Below are 18,844 nucleotides of genomic sequence, written 5' to 3'. Positions count from 1 at the left end.
GAGAATAACAAGCCTTAATTATTAAACAAACTAATTATGGGTTAATATAACCGAGTCCGAATCTCTGCAGTAGTACAGAATGGTTCTTAATAAAAGAGCTATGTTATGGGTGGGGCAAAGCAATAAATGCAGCCGGACTTTCTTGCCTTTATCAATCTCTACATTAAAGAAATATTTAAAGAGATATACTCACATGGTGACAAATTATAAGATATGCAATTTTTTACTGAAATCTAAAAACTAGCTTCAAGGATCACAAGTTAATCTATTGGTGAGCACACATATTGAAAAAAAATTAGAATGGTGACTGATGTTTGAGGCATCTCCGAAGGTTTTATAGTATCCTGTGTCTCAGTACCGGCTTTTATGCTTCTTATCCATTGATACAGTTCTCCAAATAGAGGACATAAATACCATCCAGGTTTTAAAACATTTTATTTGCATATTAAAAAAATTGTGCATTCCAATAATTAAAATCATTTGAACAAAAAAAAAAAAAAAAATGGCACTCGATTAACTGCATTTTACAGCTCGCAGGACCTTGGTACAGCTTTGCATTTATTCGTGTGTTACTCTAGTTTACTGTAGTCCCACCCAAGTTCTTCTTTCATCAACATGCAAGCTCTTTCATGCCACCAGGACCAAAGCCAGACAGGCAGAGGGAAAGGCAGCGCCTTCATTCAGTGTCAGTAGTTCTCTCTATTCTTTTGATGTGAAAGGGGCAGTACAGTCATTTTAAACTTTATCCAACCTCTTTGCATCTTACAAAGTTAAACAGCTAAAAGAAGTAAAATAAGAAGGCAATGCTTGTGGAATGTACAGTGCATAATTTGGAAGGGCAGATTTCATTACGATTCACCCGCTTGCTTCTCCTGTTCAATTGCTAAAAAAGCGGAAAAAAACAAAAGGAGAGAAAACAAAATGAAGATCGAGAACCTGAAATGCATTCACATGACAATTGCTATAAATTGCTAAAATAAAAGTATATTTTTAGCCACAGATCAAAACACTGTGTAAATAATTGTAAATTAAGCGCTGCTGGGCAGCGGGTTCAGGTTTTCGCTGTCTGGCACAGACATAGCCGTGTATCCTCCCTCCACCCCGCACCCCGCCGCACCCCCGGCTCCCGCCTGCCGCCCCTCTTTGTCTCCTCCCGCCCTCCCTCCCTCCCTTCATCCTTTCCTCCCTCCCAGCCCGTCTCCCTCCTTCCCCGCCTGCCTGCTTCCCTCCCTCCCTTGCTCTTCCCTGCCGCCTGCCCGCACTCACTTTCTTTTGAAGGCAGCGGGTTTTTCTCTTGCGTCTCTGTCTTCTTCAATTTGGACTTGTCAAATTTCTCGATCTCAGCCATGTCTGGTTTGTCGGACATGTTGGCAGGTGACTCTGCGCACGGAGGGGGAGAGCCCGTTACCCCCGGCGAGGGCTCCCGGCCCCCCCGCCGCCCCTGCGGGCCGCGCCCGCCGCACCCAACGCGGGGACCCGCTCAAGCTCGTTCCAAGTAAAACGCTTCACCCCCGACATATTTAAAAAGAATTGTGATTTTTAGAAGTGTCTGTTTAATCCAGCATCCCAGGCTTTGCGGTTCTCCGCCAGCCTCCACCGGGGGCAGCTCCCACTAGGAGTACAATAGAAGGGACGCGCCCGGCGCTGACCGCGTTTTTAACTCGTTACGGGAAAAATAATTTAAAAATATTGCCCTGGGACGGCAACAAAGCCGCCTTGCGCCTGGCACGCCGCCGCCCTGCAGCAGCGCGCCCTCAGACAATACCCCACGGGACAATAGCCCCCTCTCTACCTCCTTGCTTCCCTCCACCCCCCCGGACAAAAGCCCCCGCGGCCCTGCCTGCCCGCGGGCCCCCCCGCCAGGGTGCCGGGTTCATGCTGCCCGTGCTGAGGGCCCGGGGGTGTCTGGGGGCGCGGTGGGACCCACCGGTGTCGCCGCGCGGTGATGCTCGGTCCGGCCGCTCGCTGCTTGCGCGCTCCGCACGCCAGTATAAAGGGCGCTCGCTGGCGGGGCGGTTTTATCCCCGCGCCTTATGCAAATGACGGTGATGTCACCATTTTTTTACCGCTCTCCGCGTTTTTTTCTCTCTCTTCTCCTTTCCCCCCTGGCTTCCTTCCCCTCCCTTCATCGTCCAGCCCTCCTCCTCCTCCCCGCGCACACGCGTACACGCACACAAAGCTACACACACACACACGCAGGCACACGCACAGCTTTCGCTCGGCTCGTAGCCCGAGCATCGCCGCGGTGTCCTCGGTCCCTCCCCGGCACTGGGCCGTCGGGAGGCAGCCCCAGGACGGGCCGGGGGGGCGTTCACTGCCCCTGGCTCCCGGGCCTCCGCCCCGGGGCTGCTGCGTGCCCGGGCCGGACCGGGGACCGAGAGCGAGGCGGAGGCAGGGACCGGGGCCAGGGCAGGAGCAGGCGCCGGCCGCCTCCCGCGGTGGCGGAGGGCTGTGCTTGGCTGGAGCCGGGCGGTGGTTGTGGTCTACATCCCTGTTTGATGCTTTCCTGGTCGAGCAATATCATCTCGCTGATAACGTTACTCAAATGTCGGCATTTAGAAGGAAAAGCCAAAACCCTCGTCCCTTCAGAGCTGCGGGAGCCGCCGCCGGCGCGTCCCCCAGCCCCCTCCCCAATCACCCGCTGCCTTTGCATCCCGATGCAGGGAGAGGAAAATCCCATTGCTGCTGCTCCCGCAACCCTGCTGCAGTGGAAGAAGGGAACCACCCCACAACGCCCCCAGGCCAGGCTTTGGTGCCCGGCCAGCAGACAATGGCTCTGGCCAGATGCGCGCCGGGCCCTGCCTCCAGCCCCGCTTCCCGAGCAGCGGGGCGGCCCCGGCTGGCACCGCCCGCCCGGCCCTGTCTGCCTGTGCCCGGAGGGGAGGAGGGCTGGGGCCCGAGGAACGGGGCTGTGGGGGCCTTCGTCTGGCTCAGGGGTGCTGCCTGCCCGCGCTGCGCTGCTCCAGATGTGCTCAGCGGCTCCCCCAGCCCGGGGATTCAAACAGGCAGCCCCGAGCTGCAGTCGGTCCCAACCGCAGCATCATCTGGCTTGGTGGGCAGCTGCTGCAGGGGAGGGGGCACAAGCAAGGAGTGTATGGGACGCGTGATTCCTGTTTCTGCAAATACGGCATTGGGAAATATACTGAATTATTCACGTGAAAGAGCCGAGAGACGCCGGGGGGAGTATGTGTGCGTGTGCGTGTGGCTGACTGACAGGGAGACGGGGAAATCTCTGCGCCTTTGTTTGGCAGCAGCCCTGCACGGGAGCAAAGGCACGCTCGCTTTCGAGGTGTGAGGGGGTGCAGGAGCAGGCGTGTGGGAGTTCACTTAATTTCTGCTCCTTCTGGGGTACCTGAATGGAAACCATGGAGCATATTGCTCCCTGCTCCTTGCCCTCCAGCAGGGTATTCAATGCAAGGGGGATTTCTGGTGAATTAAAAGCACTGAGTCACAAACAGTATTAATACATGCAAGGAGAACTGTAAATACATTTCAGTAAATTCCCTGGGGATGCTGCTTTCTCTGTTTCATGGCTGTCCTCTCCCCCTTGGCTGGCTATTTTTCATAGCATTTCCAGAGCTGTATTTTCAAGGAGGTAAAATCTTGTCCCCATGGCAATCCCAACAATACTTTCTATGGTGAACCCGGATTTCCAGTCAGCTCACAGTCTTCTAAAGCTGAGCTCCTTTGCATTTGGAGATGTAGTGTATGAAGTCTAGTTTCCTCCCGCTGTTCATGAGCACCGCCAAAACTGAGATGAACATGGTGTGAGCCAGGAACTGTGCAAGACTGAAGACCAAAAGAATCTCTCAGGAAATAAATTACCAGGAATATATAATTTGGCGATATTTACAGATTTTCATAATAATGAAATTAAAAATGTTCCCAAGGGATCTTCTGTGTTGGATACCAGCTAATTCTGCTAGCTTTTGAGCAAGTTCTGTAAAACGAGTTTATGGCCTTTTACTGCTTGATGCTTTAGGGCACTGAACCTCATGACTAGGAATTGTGAAATTTCCCTGATGATCAGTTCATAAGCGTCCCCAATGATGTTACAGCCCCAGGCTTTTCAGTTTTGCCAACGATTTTACTGATTTTTAAGTGAGAGTAAATGTAATATAGATATTCTTTAGAATAATTTCTAATTTCTGTAGAAGTAAATCCTCTCTATAACAGTTTGCATTAGTGGCATAGCTACAGAAATTGCACATCTTCTTGTCCTTTTATGTTTGCTTCTGTTTATTATTATTTGGAGAATGCAAGGAAGATACATGTTCTTGCAAAACTGTCCCATATCAAGTAACTTCTGAGGATAACAAAGCACACTTAGACGGGACAGAGCTGACATCCTCAATAAATGTCCTAGGCCATGAGTTGTAAAGGATAGCTTGCTTAAGAATTCTTAGTTTGGCTATTAATGAGCTGATAATTTTATATTTTTTATTGCTTTATTGCGTTTTGCGTCAGCAGTTTCTTCCTGTGATTATTTTAAAAGAAATTCAACAAATCAGTTGAAAAAGTCAACAAATATTTGGTGTTGTAGTACCCTGCTAGACATACACTCTCTCAGTCATTTGCATGTTAAAGGAAGCACTTTTCAGCACATTGCTGATTCCGTTTGCAAGAAGGAAATTGGACCCTTGCTAACGTAGTTTTCAGCTAACACCTTTGAGGGTTGAACTAGAGCAAGGAAGCAAGTTCTTTCTTGCCTTCTATGAAATTCATGTTGCAGGAACGGTAGTAAGTGGTAAACCATAGTTCTTGCATCTCATTTGTATGATCAAGTTTGAAGCCTTATGAAAAACATGAACACTTCTTTTCCAGGTAAGTATGTACTGATCCTGTTTGCTTAAATGTGATAAGAGACTTGCTCAAGGCCATGCAGCAGGGGCTTAATCAGATATTAGCAGCTGTCAGTGGAAGTGTCTGTATCTCAAATGACTTCAGTGGACTTTTCCTTGAACTCTATTCAAACAATGTTTTGAAACATGATCAGGAGCACAAATCTTCTAACCTAATGCTAATTCTGCCATAGAGTTTATTAATTTATTAAAAAAGAAAAAAAAGTAAAGGACCATGCAACATCTATGTGATAAAGCACCCAAGGTTAATTCCCATCTCAACATATTATTCATAATGGGATTCCAGGCACATAAAATGACTAGTAAGTTAAAAATAAACTCTCCATGCAAATTTCTCCATCATATGGGAAATAAATTAAAGAAAGAGAAGCCAAGTGATTGTTTTCTAGGTCTCAGTTTCACATGTGAAATCTTCTTTTCACATGCTTGACTCTCTGAGAGAGGATGCTTTCTCTCACTCCATATACTGCTAGAGGAAACAGGAGCTGGCAGTGAGCCCGAGAGTGTAAGTGAAGAGACAATCCCTTTGGGCAGTCGCTTGCTGTACTGCCTCCCTGCCAGCAGCAGCAGGGTGTTGACAGTGACATCAGGGCTTGGGTGTTCAGTTGTTCAAACACCAGAGCACAATATTTGTGGTGTGCCACATTCCACTAAGTGCTACCGACAATTAAAATTAAAAAAGGGTAATTGATTCATGGAGCAATGTTTTTAAAAGGAGAACCTTCCCATCTCCCCCTCCACTTAATTTCAGAAGTGGGATTGTGAAATTCTTGTCCTAGCTGGACAGATTCTGGTGCTAATTGGCTTTACAAGAAGTGGCATTTCCTTTTTTACTGTGCTTGACAAAAGGGAACTTTGCAACAGGTCATGACTTTCAGAAAGTAGTGCGAGAAGAGAAGTCAGGCTGGGAAGCTCAGATTGCTGCACAGGAAGCTAAATACCCTCCGGTAGCAGATGCTCCTCTCCCACACAAATCTGCCTGACTCTGTTTTCCCCGCCTTGCCTATACCTGTAAACAATAAGTGGAGAGTACTGAGCCTTTATTTAATGTGCACAGAAAGCTGCAGCTACACAACAGTTTGGAAACCAGGCTATTCAAAACTGCAAGTGGAAGGCTGCCTGCATACCATCAATAACAAAGCAAACAAGATGAGGAGGCCTTCAGCTGTCATTTCTGGCTTTTCAGAATTTATTGTCATCATGCTCTGAAATTTCTAATAAATGGAGAAAGAAGCAAGAGATATATGTCTCAAACTTTCAGAAAGATATCTGTGAGTTTGTAGGGAACCACCAAACTTCCAGTTATTTGTCTTGTGTTTTTCTCACAGGGCACGTGGGGACATGGTTTAGCAGTGGATTTGGCAGTGATGGGTTAATGACTGGATTTCATGATCTTACAGGTCTTTTCCTACCTCAATTATTCTATGAATCTGTATGCAGACACTGTGTTTGAAAGCTATCTCTAGAAACACTGATTGAGTTGCAAAGTTACCTGAGAGAATTGAAAACAATACCCTAGCATATCTCCTGCCTGAAGAAAAGCATCTCTGTGCCAAAGTTTCACAAGTGCTTGCCATCACTTTCTGAATTTTGCAGCAACTTTTCTCTCATTGATATGAGTAAAATTAATAATTTTGAAAGCATGTAAGTGACAACATCAGCATTATGCATCACAAAAGCATGATGAATCATTTCTCCTAGTGTAACTCAGCAACCCCTTGTTCCTGCAATGCTAGGTTTCTCCTATGGAAAAGTGCTAATTTTATGGCATGTGCATGGGTGTCAATAGACATTGCAAACAGAAATCTCAGGCAAATGAAAAGACTTGATTTTTATGACATAATTGAATGTTTCTTTCAATGCAAAGGTAAAGCTAGATAGCCATTCAAAATACTGTGGTGTCTATTCAACATACAAAGACATCCATATGTACAAAAGACAAGGCAGCTATTCTTATCAGCATTCCATTGAAAAAGGAACGACCGAAGTAAACACTCAGAATGAAACAATGACTAATAGCGTCAAACTGCCTAGGCTATTGTATGGGCTTTGGCAGTCCTGTGAGGATTGCAGTCCACTTGCTCTTAAGAAACAGCACAGAAATAGGGAAATACTTGTCAGAGACCATCCCCGGGATACCGACGTTGCATACTATGCTCATGGATGAGTTTCAGAGCAACAAAATGTACCCAGCATCATTAATTAGGTGAATTGTGTCATTCCAAAGTGGGGTTCCCTCCCTCCAAAGCCAACATTCTTATGACATTCTTATTGGCATGCCACAGAAGAGTAGCGTAAGTCACTATGCATGAGCATACAGTAGGACTAATTTATTTAGCTTGGAAAACTACCCTTGAGGCCACACCTGTGCTATGTGCTTTGTATATATCTCAGTTATCTCTGAGCTGGCTTTAAACTAGTGGCAACTTGGAACTCACCCCAGGTTTATTGCTTTATGTTGATTTTCTTGGGTGGATTTTACCGCTTGTGCTGAATTCTGCTAGCCATATCTGAGACATTTGTTTTAAAACCATCTTAGGCATATTAAGCTATCTAGCTTCTTCGTGTTTTTGGCTCCCCAAACCCATACAAGTGCAACAATCTTTTGTCTCTTGTAAGGTTGTAGGCAGGTGAGGTTTTTTGAAGCTTACATATGGGTTTATCTATCTAGCTATTTATTTTTCAACAATACTCCCTTCTTAACTTAATTTAAGAGAAAAGGTAGAAAAAAATAGAAGAAAATAGAAGAAACTAAGTTTGCCACCGAACAAGATATAAAAATAGCTAGGAGGTCTGCTCAAAACCTTGCTTATGTCCTTGACATTCAATCTTACATGAGGGTAAGGAATGAGGGATGAAGCTGTTGAAATAAAGCACATCCAGTCATTGAAGCTTTCTTGATGTGATGCTTTCTTTATACTGCCAGATTGTAAAAAGCAAGGGAGAAGAAGTGCTTCTTGTAACTGCCACAACCATGGATTTTAGTTGTCTCCGGTGTATTCCACAGGTGGCATGGACTAGGAGTCTTTATGTGTGTGTATTGGGGGGATTAACCTTCTTGAGGATGAAAGGCACAGCTCTCACAGCATCTCTCATCTCACAGCTCTCTTATCAGCTGACAACTGTGTGTCCTTGGCACCCACATAGTTCCTGCAACTTACAGGTCTTTTTCTCTCACATTTTTCTTTTAAGTTGAAGGGGAATTACAATGTGTAAGTGTAAACAGAGGTGCAGACTGGCAGAGACATCTGTTGAAGCAAAGCCACACATGCAGGTTGTGTGGGTTTGGAAAGGACCCTGTCCTTGGTCAGTATTTAGGATTTTCTCAGGCTGTATCACTATCTCACTTTTTCAAACAATCTCACCTGGACTAGTTTTGCTTTTGGGGCCATTAAGACAGGCTGGCAGGGGGCTCAGGAATGCACCACTTTGCCCATAGGAGAGTTCAGGTTATTCCACACAGAAAGGTATGGACCAGTGCTAGAGATTAAAAATTGATAAAGCTTGTATTTCAAGTGTCAGATGCATGCACCCACAGACATGGTTGATGGCAGAAAAAGTAGCGGTGGGAACAGATGGAGCAGTGTCCATTTTGCCTTGCAAGAAGGGGAACCCTCAGCTTTACTCACAGCTTCTGGTGGTAACAGGGTCTGTGGCATCTCAAGTTTCACCTCATGCTCATTATCATAGATACAAGTTTGTTTATGTCTAACAGAAACAAAAGCATTCCCTGGCATGTTTTAAGGTTGGTAGGAAGTTACTGCCCATGCTTAGGAAAAACAACAACAGTAACACTAATACGTATTGATGTAGTGGATTATTTCCAAAATATGTCACTGGAGGCAGGCAGGCAGGCAGAGTTCATTTATGCAGATAGGTGTACAGCTCCTTTGCCCCTGAATGCAAGATATCACACAGAAGGAGAAGGAATAAAAATAGGTAGGTTCCAGTTTTTTGAGGTTTTTGCTGCTGATATTAATAAGGGTCCAATTTCCATTTATTACAGTTACTCATTGTGCCTTATACAGAATTGACGGGAAATTGGGGATGGTACCAAACGTTCCAAAGGGAGCACGTCTCAACTTCTATGCATAGCCTCGAGGTATTCAGACGATTGGTCTCCCTCACTTTTAATTTAAGTTTTATTTCACAGCAGTGGTCTTCATGAAACCTGCATTATGGTTTCATGAAGAAAGAGGAGTGTCCCTGTAGATTGAACTAGAGGTGAGGGTTGGCTGTCTCTGCCCACAAATGAAGTGTTTGTGCGCAGACCCCTGCTGCTCAAGCAGCATTTGTCCACTCGTAACGAAGTGCTGCCACCAGTGGGCTGTGGTTTGTATCGACACACACTTTAAATGCTACACGTCCGCAATGCTTGTCATAAGAGCCAAAATATTCCAAGAATCCCGGTCTAAAATCAAGCCGTGCCTGATCAGGACATCTGGACGGAGACGTGTACTCGATGGAAAGTTTCATTTCTCTCTCTGCAATACACACGGAGCATATATGTTAACTCTGTTCATTGAGACGCACTCTCAAGTTCCATAAGGGATCATTTTCCCACAATACACTGCATCTGCTGGTGGTAGTCCTGCCATTGCTTAGTCCTAACTGGTTATTTGGAGGGAATGCAATTGTGTACGTATAAATTGTATAAATGTTACTGGGAATTGCCATGGGTTTGCACCGACTGAACATCAGTATTCAGGGAAATGCAGGCTTTAGATACTAAAAGTCAGCTTCAGCAGAAAAGATCAGTATGTGTCCTTAAACAGGCACATAAGATACTTTGAGCACCCAGTGCTTTGCTCTTGGCTAAGTTTATCGAAGATCTAGAAATTGCATCACTTCAGAATTCCTTAATGTTTGGTCAGACTATGACTAACACACACCAGAACCCTGACTCCTCAAAAATATGTTTATTTCTACCATTTCTGTGAAAATGTGGCCAGAGATTGTGGTGATGATAATCCTTATATGTACGTATAATGATAATATATATATGTATATGTACCTACAGCACATATATATATGCATGTATAAAATATAATATGCCTGAATACATCCTCTTAAATAAATAATATGTATAGTACAAAATACAATATATCATACATATTCAGGCTCCTCAGCCAAAATGGATTTCCTGAAAAGCTTTATCATCCTGTAGCATCCCATCCCTCCTTAACACTGAGGGTAACAGCATATACTGCACAGCCCACAGTTTGCTCAATTTGCCCACCTGGATCCCAGGAGCATCCACCCAGCCACACATTTTCACCCATTAAAAGATGATACTGAATTGAAACATAGCCCTGCAGTGGGTTCATGCACAAACTTAATGTTCACATGCAGCTTACTACTATCACCGTCTTTGCTATGAAGTTGAAAAATCTCAAATTTGCTTCAAATTCTTCAAAACAGTGAGGGACTAGGACTCCGTAGATATGGGGTGATTTCATTGCTGAGTGAGTAATGATTTACAGTGGTCTAAAGAGACTCTCTCCTGCTGATGCTTGGGCAGAGTTATAGCAAGTACTGCATTTATCACTTGCTGTTGAGCAGAATGACTGTTCCAATTCCTGCAGTGAGTCTAAACCCATCATTTTGTTCTGTGTTTGCAACTCCAACACACTGCCATAAGGAAGGCTCTGACCATTAAGGGAATACTGCTAATAATTAGTTAGTATGCTTCTTTTCTAAAATGCATTAATATGAGGAATCTGAAGTTATATCTCCTCTCCCAGAGTAATACAACATTGTCAGAAAAATAGGAATGCAACTCTGTTAATAGCAGGAGGATGGTACTTAGTTGTCTGTCTCAACTAATGCAACAAGAAAGAAAAGAGTCTGTTGGTGTTTGTTCAAACATCTTTCTTCAGCCCATACCACTGGGCACAATTGCTTCAGCATTCCCATCCATCTACAGTATATGGGCTTCCAACTCCATGGTTATGTGCTCCATTAATAACTTGCTTTGGATTTGCTGACTTTGCCAATAGCTGCTGTTTGCACTGTACTTGGAAAATAAGACAATTTATTTTGAAGATGAAACAAAGATTTTAAAGACTAGTTTTACCTATTTTTTAAAGTTAGTATCAACGAGGGCAAAGAAGAAACCCTACAATTTATGGTGTTTTTCCTTCCTGAGGACGAGCAAGAAGTATGAAGGGAGTCAGTCAAGAGGAAATGCTGAGGCTTTTCAGTTTCCTGTTCTTGGTAAGAATGAGGGACCCAGTGATGAACAACCTGCAGTCAGAGAGAAGAGAACTCATTTGTTTCAATTTAATTTGCAATATTCTAAGTCAGTAAGTCACCCCAAAAGCTTTGAAGAAGCAGATCTGATAGGAATCCTGTAATCTCATTACAGTCAACCGCTGGGCAAGTACTTTGGTGGGTAGATTGCACTGCATATGTTTTATTTAATTGAACATTTGTATGGCTTCATTAGCTGAACTGTAATTGGATTTTTAACATATGCTCAGAAAATATTCTATGATGTTAATATTGCTTCTGGAAAATATTAGGATGATGCTTCCTAAGACATTAAAATGCAAGGCCTAGTAGAACAGAGAACAAACAAGAATAGGCGACTGCTTTATTTAAAAAAAACCTATGGCAAATGTCTTTTATGGGGACTCTAAACTCAGATAGTGAGGAAAAAATAGTGCCATAGATTAGAAACAGCAGGAAAAATAGGCTGGAGGTAAATATTCAGGTCTGAGTACAGTAAGTGATCAATATGTCAGAGTCACAAGGATCTATGCAAAGACTGCGATATGGATGCTTCCACAAGCATTACTGATGTGAGAACCCCAGTGTGCTTTGGAGTGAGGCATGAGGCAGACCCTAACTGTGCATTTGTTTCATAGCACTTTTCATGAGCTTTACCAAACTCTTCTTGATACCCAGTGGAAATTCACATAGTTAATTTTTAGTTGTATGAGAAATCTTTTCACTGACAGCAGATGCATGGTATTCCACTCTCACTGGAGATCCGCTTTTGCTACATGAGGGCAAGTGATAAACAGATACCTCCAGTTATTCTTCTTCCTGTATGTGTCGTTCATTACCTTTATTAAAAATCTTCATCAGCACGCTTTTTATTGTCTTGTTTTGAAAATAACCATGTGCAGCCCAACCAGGTGCCCTTGAGATGGATATTTGTCATGGCTTTCGAGACTGCCTCTCTGTTTGCTAGGCAGAGAACAGAGCAAAGCATGGTGACCACGGTTCAGTCACACCCATGGTGCCACCTTGCTTATCTAGAGTGATATTACTGCTACTGAATGCTTAGGCAGTTGTCCCAGATGAGAGCAAACTAATCATTCATTTAATGTCTTGATGAAGTTTTCAGACTTATTGATTGCTTTTGTATTACTCATTGGCTCCTGTGTATTATTTCCCTTTTTAGATTGTAACAGAGCAGAGCAGAGCTTCTTAATGAGATGGAAAATGGCAGCAAGTGGTCTTTCTTGCTGCAGGCTGTCAAAGCTTCCCCTTCCCTCCCCTCCCCTCTCCTCTCCTCCCCTCTCCTCCCCTCCCCTCCCCATCTGCCCTCAACATCCATAGTAAGTCACCTTGAATTTAAAATCTTAGAAGAGTCCATTACTTCTTTTGCACCACCTAAGATATGCTATGGATATTATCTAAATTAGTATTCCATTAGCATTTGTCTTTGTCCTGTGCTTTGGTGCCAAAATAGGAAAATTTGGCAGCCACTCACTACTATCCTCAGACTATACGGAGGGCTGAGGATGTGCAGTATCAGCTGAGATGGGACATCAGAGACTTAATTTTGATACTTCTAGTCAAAACTGTCTTGGGGAGAGAAAGCTACTGTTTTCAATTAATGGGCAAAGGAAAGGAATGAAAGATTAAGGAGGGATTTGGTAATGGGGAAAGAATGAAGTAAAAAGTGAGACTGATCAGCCTCCCTCAGAGAACTGATTAATTATTTTCTGACACAAAGTGTTGATCCAAGTTTTTTTTGGGCAAGATTTCAAGAGACACTGCAAAATGACTTTGTATATATAAATGGGAATTTGGGATAAATTTTCATTCAGCATTTTAAATACTTTATATAAATCTGCCACTTCTCAAATGATGTATTAAAGCAATCATGTGGTTGCACAGTATCAGTATTCCTCTGAGATTTTACAAATACATCATCAACATTACATGGATGAAATCCAGCCTGCCGTAATCCAGATGCCCAACATAGGCAATGCTTCACTGAACATTTCAGTATGCAGCCTGGAGAGCAGGGGCAACAGCCAAATCTGCCTTAATGTTGCTACCACACTTGTCCTGACGCCTACAGTGGGAGCTCAGGAAGCTGCAGGGGAAGATGTAGTCTGCTTGTAATTGTGTTTCCTGGATTTGACTACAGAGGGACCAGAGGCATTTCCCACAGGTGGTGCCTTCCACAGGTACTCAGGGGGATGCTGAGCCCTTCTGTCCTCCACTTGTGATGTCACCTGGGCCCTTTGCAGAGCAGAGCTGCAGCACATGCCAGTGCCTGCTCTTTGCACTCTGGCGTCAAAGATGGGGCAGCCTCCAGGTAGATGGAGCTACTCAGACCCTATGGCATTAAAATTTTAACATACTAGGAGAGCATCTTGAACCTCATCTCTCACTCAGACCATGGTGGGCTGAAAACATTGCACAAGCATGAATGCAAGGGGCATGGCTTGAAACCACTTGGCATAGGACAAGAGGGGGCAAGGCTTGAAACCACAGGATCTCCCATTCCCCAGGTAATTGCTGTACATCCTAGGATTTGTCTCAGAAGATCTTGTTCCCTACCACTCCCTCATCTAGTTGGTGATGCCCATCTGCCTTAATATGGGGTGAGAAATATTAAGTATCCACAATCATGAAATAAAAACTTCTCAGCAAATGAGTGGCTAAAACTTAAGCCTCCCTATGAAATTTTAAGGGAAATGAGAAAATACCTTACACCTTTGGGTGCCAAAAGGTAAACTCTGTAAGGACTCGATCACACTAGTTTAGACAGATGAAGACAGGAGTGGCATTCAAGCTAAGGGAAGATTGAGTTAGGCAGTGAGGTTGAGATAAATGTATTCAAGCTGAATCATTCTGATGAAATTTGACAAATATTTATGGAGCAAATCAAAGTAATGAGTTAGGGGGTTCTTCAAAGAATGTAGAGAGACAAGCAAGATCTCTGAAAAGGTGTAAAGGTCACAGTCTACACCCATTTTTAAATGGTGGAATACAGAAACACATATCATAATACATAACAGACTAACTACAAGCCCCAGAAAAAAAATTAAATACCCAGGAGATAAGATCATGATAAAGAACTTCCAAGAAGGACTCAAGCCAATCCAATTTCTTTCTCTGGATAATGGGAAAGCAATAAATGTAAAATATCCTGACTCCCTTAGGGCCCGTGAGACTGCTCCTGTTCTTGTAACCAAACTGAGGAAATACAGCCAGGATGGGAAACCCCTAAAAAACGTCCACTAAGAGTAAGAATCAGCAATCAGTCCTCTACCAAGGTGAGAGGTGTTTTGAGAGGGGGATTTTTATTAGCAGCCTGACAGACACAGTCTTTTTAAAAAAAAAAATGGAAGTGACTTGGAAAACTTAGTCTCACTTACAGAAAAAATGGACACTCCCTGGTTACCCTGACTGTTGCTGAAAGCATCGAAGAGGATGCGAGTCATCCTGCCTAAAGTCAGTCTGCAGCTGTAGCCCAGACTCTTCCCACAATCAGTGCAAGAGTCTTAGATGATTCAGCCAATCCAAGGATAGGATTGAGGAAATGAATCACTCTCCAGTTTCCTCTCACTGCCACCCCACTGACCATAGGAGAGTGTAGAAGGACTACCTCAAAATAGTCACTTAACTTTTAGATAGCTAGTATTAGGTGAGACCTTCAGTAACCAATGAATTACCCAGATTCTCAGAGATATTTGGGTACTTAATTCCCTTTAAAGTCAACATTAAGTAGGTCTGATAACCTGGGATCTCTTGACTGAGTGAGGAGGTTCCACGCAAGAAATAGGTTTTATGGGGGTCTTAAGACTCTTGTCTGTTCCTATATTTTCCAGGCAAATCACTAGGCTCACTAAGGACTCCTAAACTTAGGGTGTAAGCCTGGGCCACTCTGTGCCATATTATTGAGGGGAAAGGGTTGCAATTTACGAATAGAAATCAATGGAGCTAATGCTGATCCCCTGCCTGAGTATCCTCTTCCCACACTGGTCAGAATGATGTTAATTGAAGCCTTTCTTGTGGAATAAAGAGCCAAAATTTATATCTTAATGTAAAGAAACCTTGGATGGAAATGCTTCTCTATGTTTTATGCTTGGCCCTTTGCAGACATTCTGGAGGGATAGCAGCATCCAAAATATTGATAATTCTGCTGTTGAAGAATTATAAGCATGATTCTCCTTTTGACATGAAAAAAGGTGGATGAACAGTAGAACTTTAGGCATTTAGAGCCAGGAGAGACACCTCTGCTATCCCACAGGATTTTCCATGCAGCCTTTCAATGCTCTGTTCGATTCTTTAAGTTTTCCTTTTTTTTGAAAAAAATTTTCTGTCACATCTCATCTCTGAGCCCAACCAAGCCTAAACCCACAGCACTCACAGAAGTGGAGTGTCTGGGTTGCTAAGGTCTGGAATAAATAATGCCTTATGGCCCTTCACTACAAGGAAGATATTGAGGTGCCAGAGCGTGTCCAGAGAAGGGCAACAAAGCTGGTGAAGAGTCTGGAGCACAGGTCTTATGAGGAGCAGCTGAGGGAGCTGGGATTGTTTGTTGAGGAGGTACTTCATCAGTCTCTACAACCACCTGGAAGGAGGTTGCAGCCAGGTGGGGGTTGGTTTCTTCTCCCAAGTCACAAGCAACAAGTCTCCCCATGGCAAGTTTAGATTGGATAATAAGAAACAATTCCTCACGAAATGGGTAATCGAGCACTGTAACAGGCTGCCCAGGGAAGTGATTGAGTCATCATTCCTGGAGATATTTAAAGGACGTGTAGCTATGGTACTTTAGGGACACAGTTTAGTGGTGGATTTGGCTGTTTATGGTTGGACTGGGTTAATGGTTGGACTGGATGATCATAGAGGTTTTTTCCAGTGTGAATCTATGACTCTATAATTCCTGCTAGTTGGCAGCACATCTGAGCCCAGTGCACAGCCATACCCAGCCCCCACTCTGAGAGCCCTTACAGCTCTGTGACTGCAGCCCCGGTCACTTCTCACTCCATTTACAGCAGCTGGTTGCATCAAGGTGCTTGTCTCCCACTGCACCATCACCCTGACACCACCAAGATCTTCAGTGAAGACAGAGGACAAGTCCGTGTTGGTGCAATGACCATGATTTTAGGCACAAGCAGCTTTCTGAATTGGGTTAAAGGACTGGCTTCTCCTTTCCGTTTGGATGGAGATTGAAATCGCAGCACGTGCAAGGATCACTGAGACCAGGAGAGAAGTTGCACAGCTGAGGTCCAAAGGTCAAACCAAGTTCCATCCCTCTTTTTTTTGAGGAAAGGCTTTCTGTGCTGCCTGTCCCGGCCCAAAATGCTCCAGTACATAAACCTGGTTGCTTCATAATATAATTATTATATAATTTTCATATGGTTAAAAGAACAAGCAGAAACTTACATCTTATTAACAGATGCCAATAGTTAATCAAGGCAGATGCCTACATGTTTTATTCCCTAATCCATATTTTGAATCTTATTCACAGCCTCTCATAGGATAATACACTTTCCCCTGTGTATTTGGCATCAGTGTTTGAAACAATGAGGAAATGAGTTGTTCCATTACAAAATACTTAAACCCTATGTCCTGATAGAATATGAAGGCAAATGCCTAAACATTCCTGTACTTTTTAAATCCAGCTGTAAGGGGAAATTGCTCTCTCAGGCTGACAGCCTGCTGCTATTGAGATCCTTGAAAGGCTCCACATCCTGAGGGAAGTTGCATTTAAAATTAGCACACCTGCCTCGTGTGTCATCCAGGCAGATCCTGTTGCAGGAAAAAAATTAGATTAATAGGTTGGAAAACAGTAGTTAAATCTTTAATTTTGTCTTGTGAAGACAGAAAGTGATTCCCAGGGCAGGATATGGAGTGCATCATTTTGACTCAGTCCACTCACACCAGTTTGAATATTAGCTGATGCCGTGTAAGGTGCTGTGAACTTTAGAACTTCATGTTTTTAAAAAAAAAAGCATATTGTTGTGTTCTTTAACATTTTGTCTAATTGTTGCAGGATCAATGGGTATCTACTTCTATTGAAAGGAGTTCCTTTATATCTTGCAGTTCCATGAGGAAAAAAAAGGTGAGTCCTAGTTTACTACAGAGGTCACAAAAGTAATGAAAAGCCAAAAGTTTCCATATAATAAACCATTATCATACCATGCAGTTTTATGAGTGTATACGTGCACATTCATGTGCATATACATGTGTACTTTAGTGCAAAATAAAATAAAACAAAACAAAGCACAGCTTATCTCTTCTCATGGATGGCACTCTTTGCCTGATTCCTGTTCTTCTCCAAGCCTTCTCACACATTCCTAACTGTGCCGTTTTCTTTTTCTTTGCATACCTGCCAGATTCTTCCTCTGCCCACAGAAAAATTTCTAGCATGTCTGTCGCTGTTTATAGAGTTGCCAGCACAACTGCTCTTGCTTGCTTAGTTTTCTAACAATAATAGTAGACCAGATTTGAAAGTTCAGTGATGCTTAAAAATAACGATAAACAAAAAAATACCAAGGTATGAAATACAAAGCACATATACTTTTATTTCTTTCCATTTCTATGCAAAAATTCTTGCTTCTCTTCATTTTCCCTGCTTGCATGACCCCTTCAGAATTGCAGCAGCCAGCAGTGCTCTGCTGAATTCATTGTACATTCATTCACCACCTCTGCATGACCTTGTCACACTGAGCTTTGAGCCAGGCTGGCTGAGCTGACATTTAATGGCTTCCCACATCCGTTTTAAGAAAGAAACTGAAAGGAGAGTACAGAGTGCAAAAGAACTTTTTTTCTTTCTTTCTCTTCCCTCCTTGGAGTCCCCTCCCTGCCTCCCCCCTTTCCCTTTTAGGAATGTCATGCATACTAAGCCACGTAGTTCCTGCGGGGGGGGGAGGGAGGGGAGGGAAAGTGCTCTCAAAGATATGGTTGGGATTTATTTTCTTTAAGCCAGCTGTTTAAATAGTTAGTCATCCAAAGTTAGTCACTCCAGGCTCCCTCTGTGCAGCCGTAGAGGGAAATGTACACCTCCAAAGGCCAAATACCCTAAGACTAAGGTGTCTACAGCACTCAGATAAAGCCTCTGTGGAAGTATCTGTTCCTCATTGTTGACTATAACCTGAGCCCAATTTACTCATTAAAATTAAGGGAAGTGCACCCCCTACTCAATACATCAGGGAAATGCAGTTCCACTCTGAAATGGGTGAAGTGCTGCCAGAAATAAGATGGTTGAGCTTTTGGTGAGTGCAGCTGATACTATTTGTGTCTTAACTTCTTAAGCAGGGTGGTTATATGTGCTTTAGCAAGGTGCAAAAAGACATTTGGTCCAAGCAGTATTCTTGTTAAATTACAACTTGACAGGTTAAGTGGATGTGGAATGCATTGCAGTGGTTGAGGACGATTGTGGTTTTCTTCCATTTCCTCGACTGTATTTACTCATTCCATTTGCCTGAAGGATTACTGCAGAGGTTTTTGGCTGCATATTTGAACTATACTATGTTTGTTGAACAGACACCATAATTAATGAAGAATTAAAGAATTAAAGAAATTAACATTTCTTTTCAAAAGAAAATTTTTAGCCATTTTCCTCCCTCCAATGTTTCTTAAAAATCGAAAAAGGATTAATCTCAGCACAATTTGTCTGGGAAAACTAGAGTGGCAATATGATGATGCTCTGGGCAAATAAGTGAAAACAAACTCCTCCAGGGAAATAGGTGCATGTTTCAAAATAGTTAGAATTTTTTTTTTAA

The 18,844-nt window shown here is 43.3% G+C and overlaps 1 protein-coding gene across 2 annotated transcripts; it reads right to left on the bottom strand.

The window, feature by feature from the left end:
• Positions 1 to 418: 418 nt before the first annotated feature.
• On the bottom strand, positions 419 to 2,653 carry TMSB4X (thymosin beta 4 X-linked). 2 transcript variants are annotated; one of them, XR_005601705.1, is made up of 4 exons: positions 2,639 to 2,653; positions 1,928 to 2,030; positions 1,267 to 1,380; positions 419 to 883 (listed from the first exon to the last, which is right to left on the bottom strand). XR_005601705.1 is itself a non-coding variant. In XM_039550526.1 (3 exons), the coding sequence occupies exons 2-3, from the start codon at positions 1,364 to 1,366 to the stop codon at positions 849 to 851; spliced, it is 135 nt and encodes a 44-aa protein (XP_039406460.1). In that variant the 5' UTR covers positions 1,367 to 1,380; positions 1,928 to 2,030; the 3' UTR covers positions 419 to 848. The 2 variants fall into 2 exon arrangements, 1 of the variants encoding a protein (XP_039406460.1); XM_039550526.1 differs by lacking the exon at positions 2,639 to 2,653.
• Positions 2,654 to 18,844: the final 16,191 nt, after the last annotated feature.

The sequence above is a fragment of the Corvus cornix genome, chromosome 1, assembly GCF_000738735.6.
Source record: "Corvus cornix cornix isolate S_Up_H32 chromosome 1, ASM73873v5, whole genome shotgun sequence".
Taxonomy (NCBI): Eukaryota; Metazoa; Chordata; class Aves; order Passeriformes; family Corvidae; genus Corvus; species Corvus cornix.
Note: the sequence above shows the minus strand (reverse complement) of the source record. Positions and strands in the feature narration are given on the sequence as shown.

What these genes read in the sequence shown, in the direction of transcription:
- TMSB4X (XM_039550526.1), bottom strand. Translation starts at nt 1,366, where the DNA reads ATGTCCGACAAACCAGACATGGCTGAGATCGAGAAATTTGACAAGTCC. An exon ending in CCCGCTGCCTTCAAAAGAAA is followed by an intron (nt 884 to 1,266) that starts GTGAGTGCGGGC and finishes CCGCTTTTTTAG; the next exon opens with CAATTGAACAGGAGAAGCAA.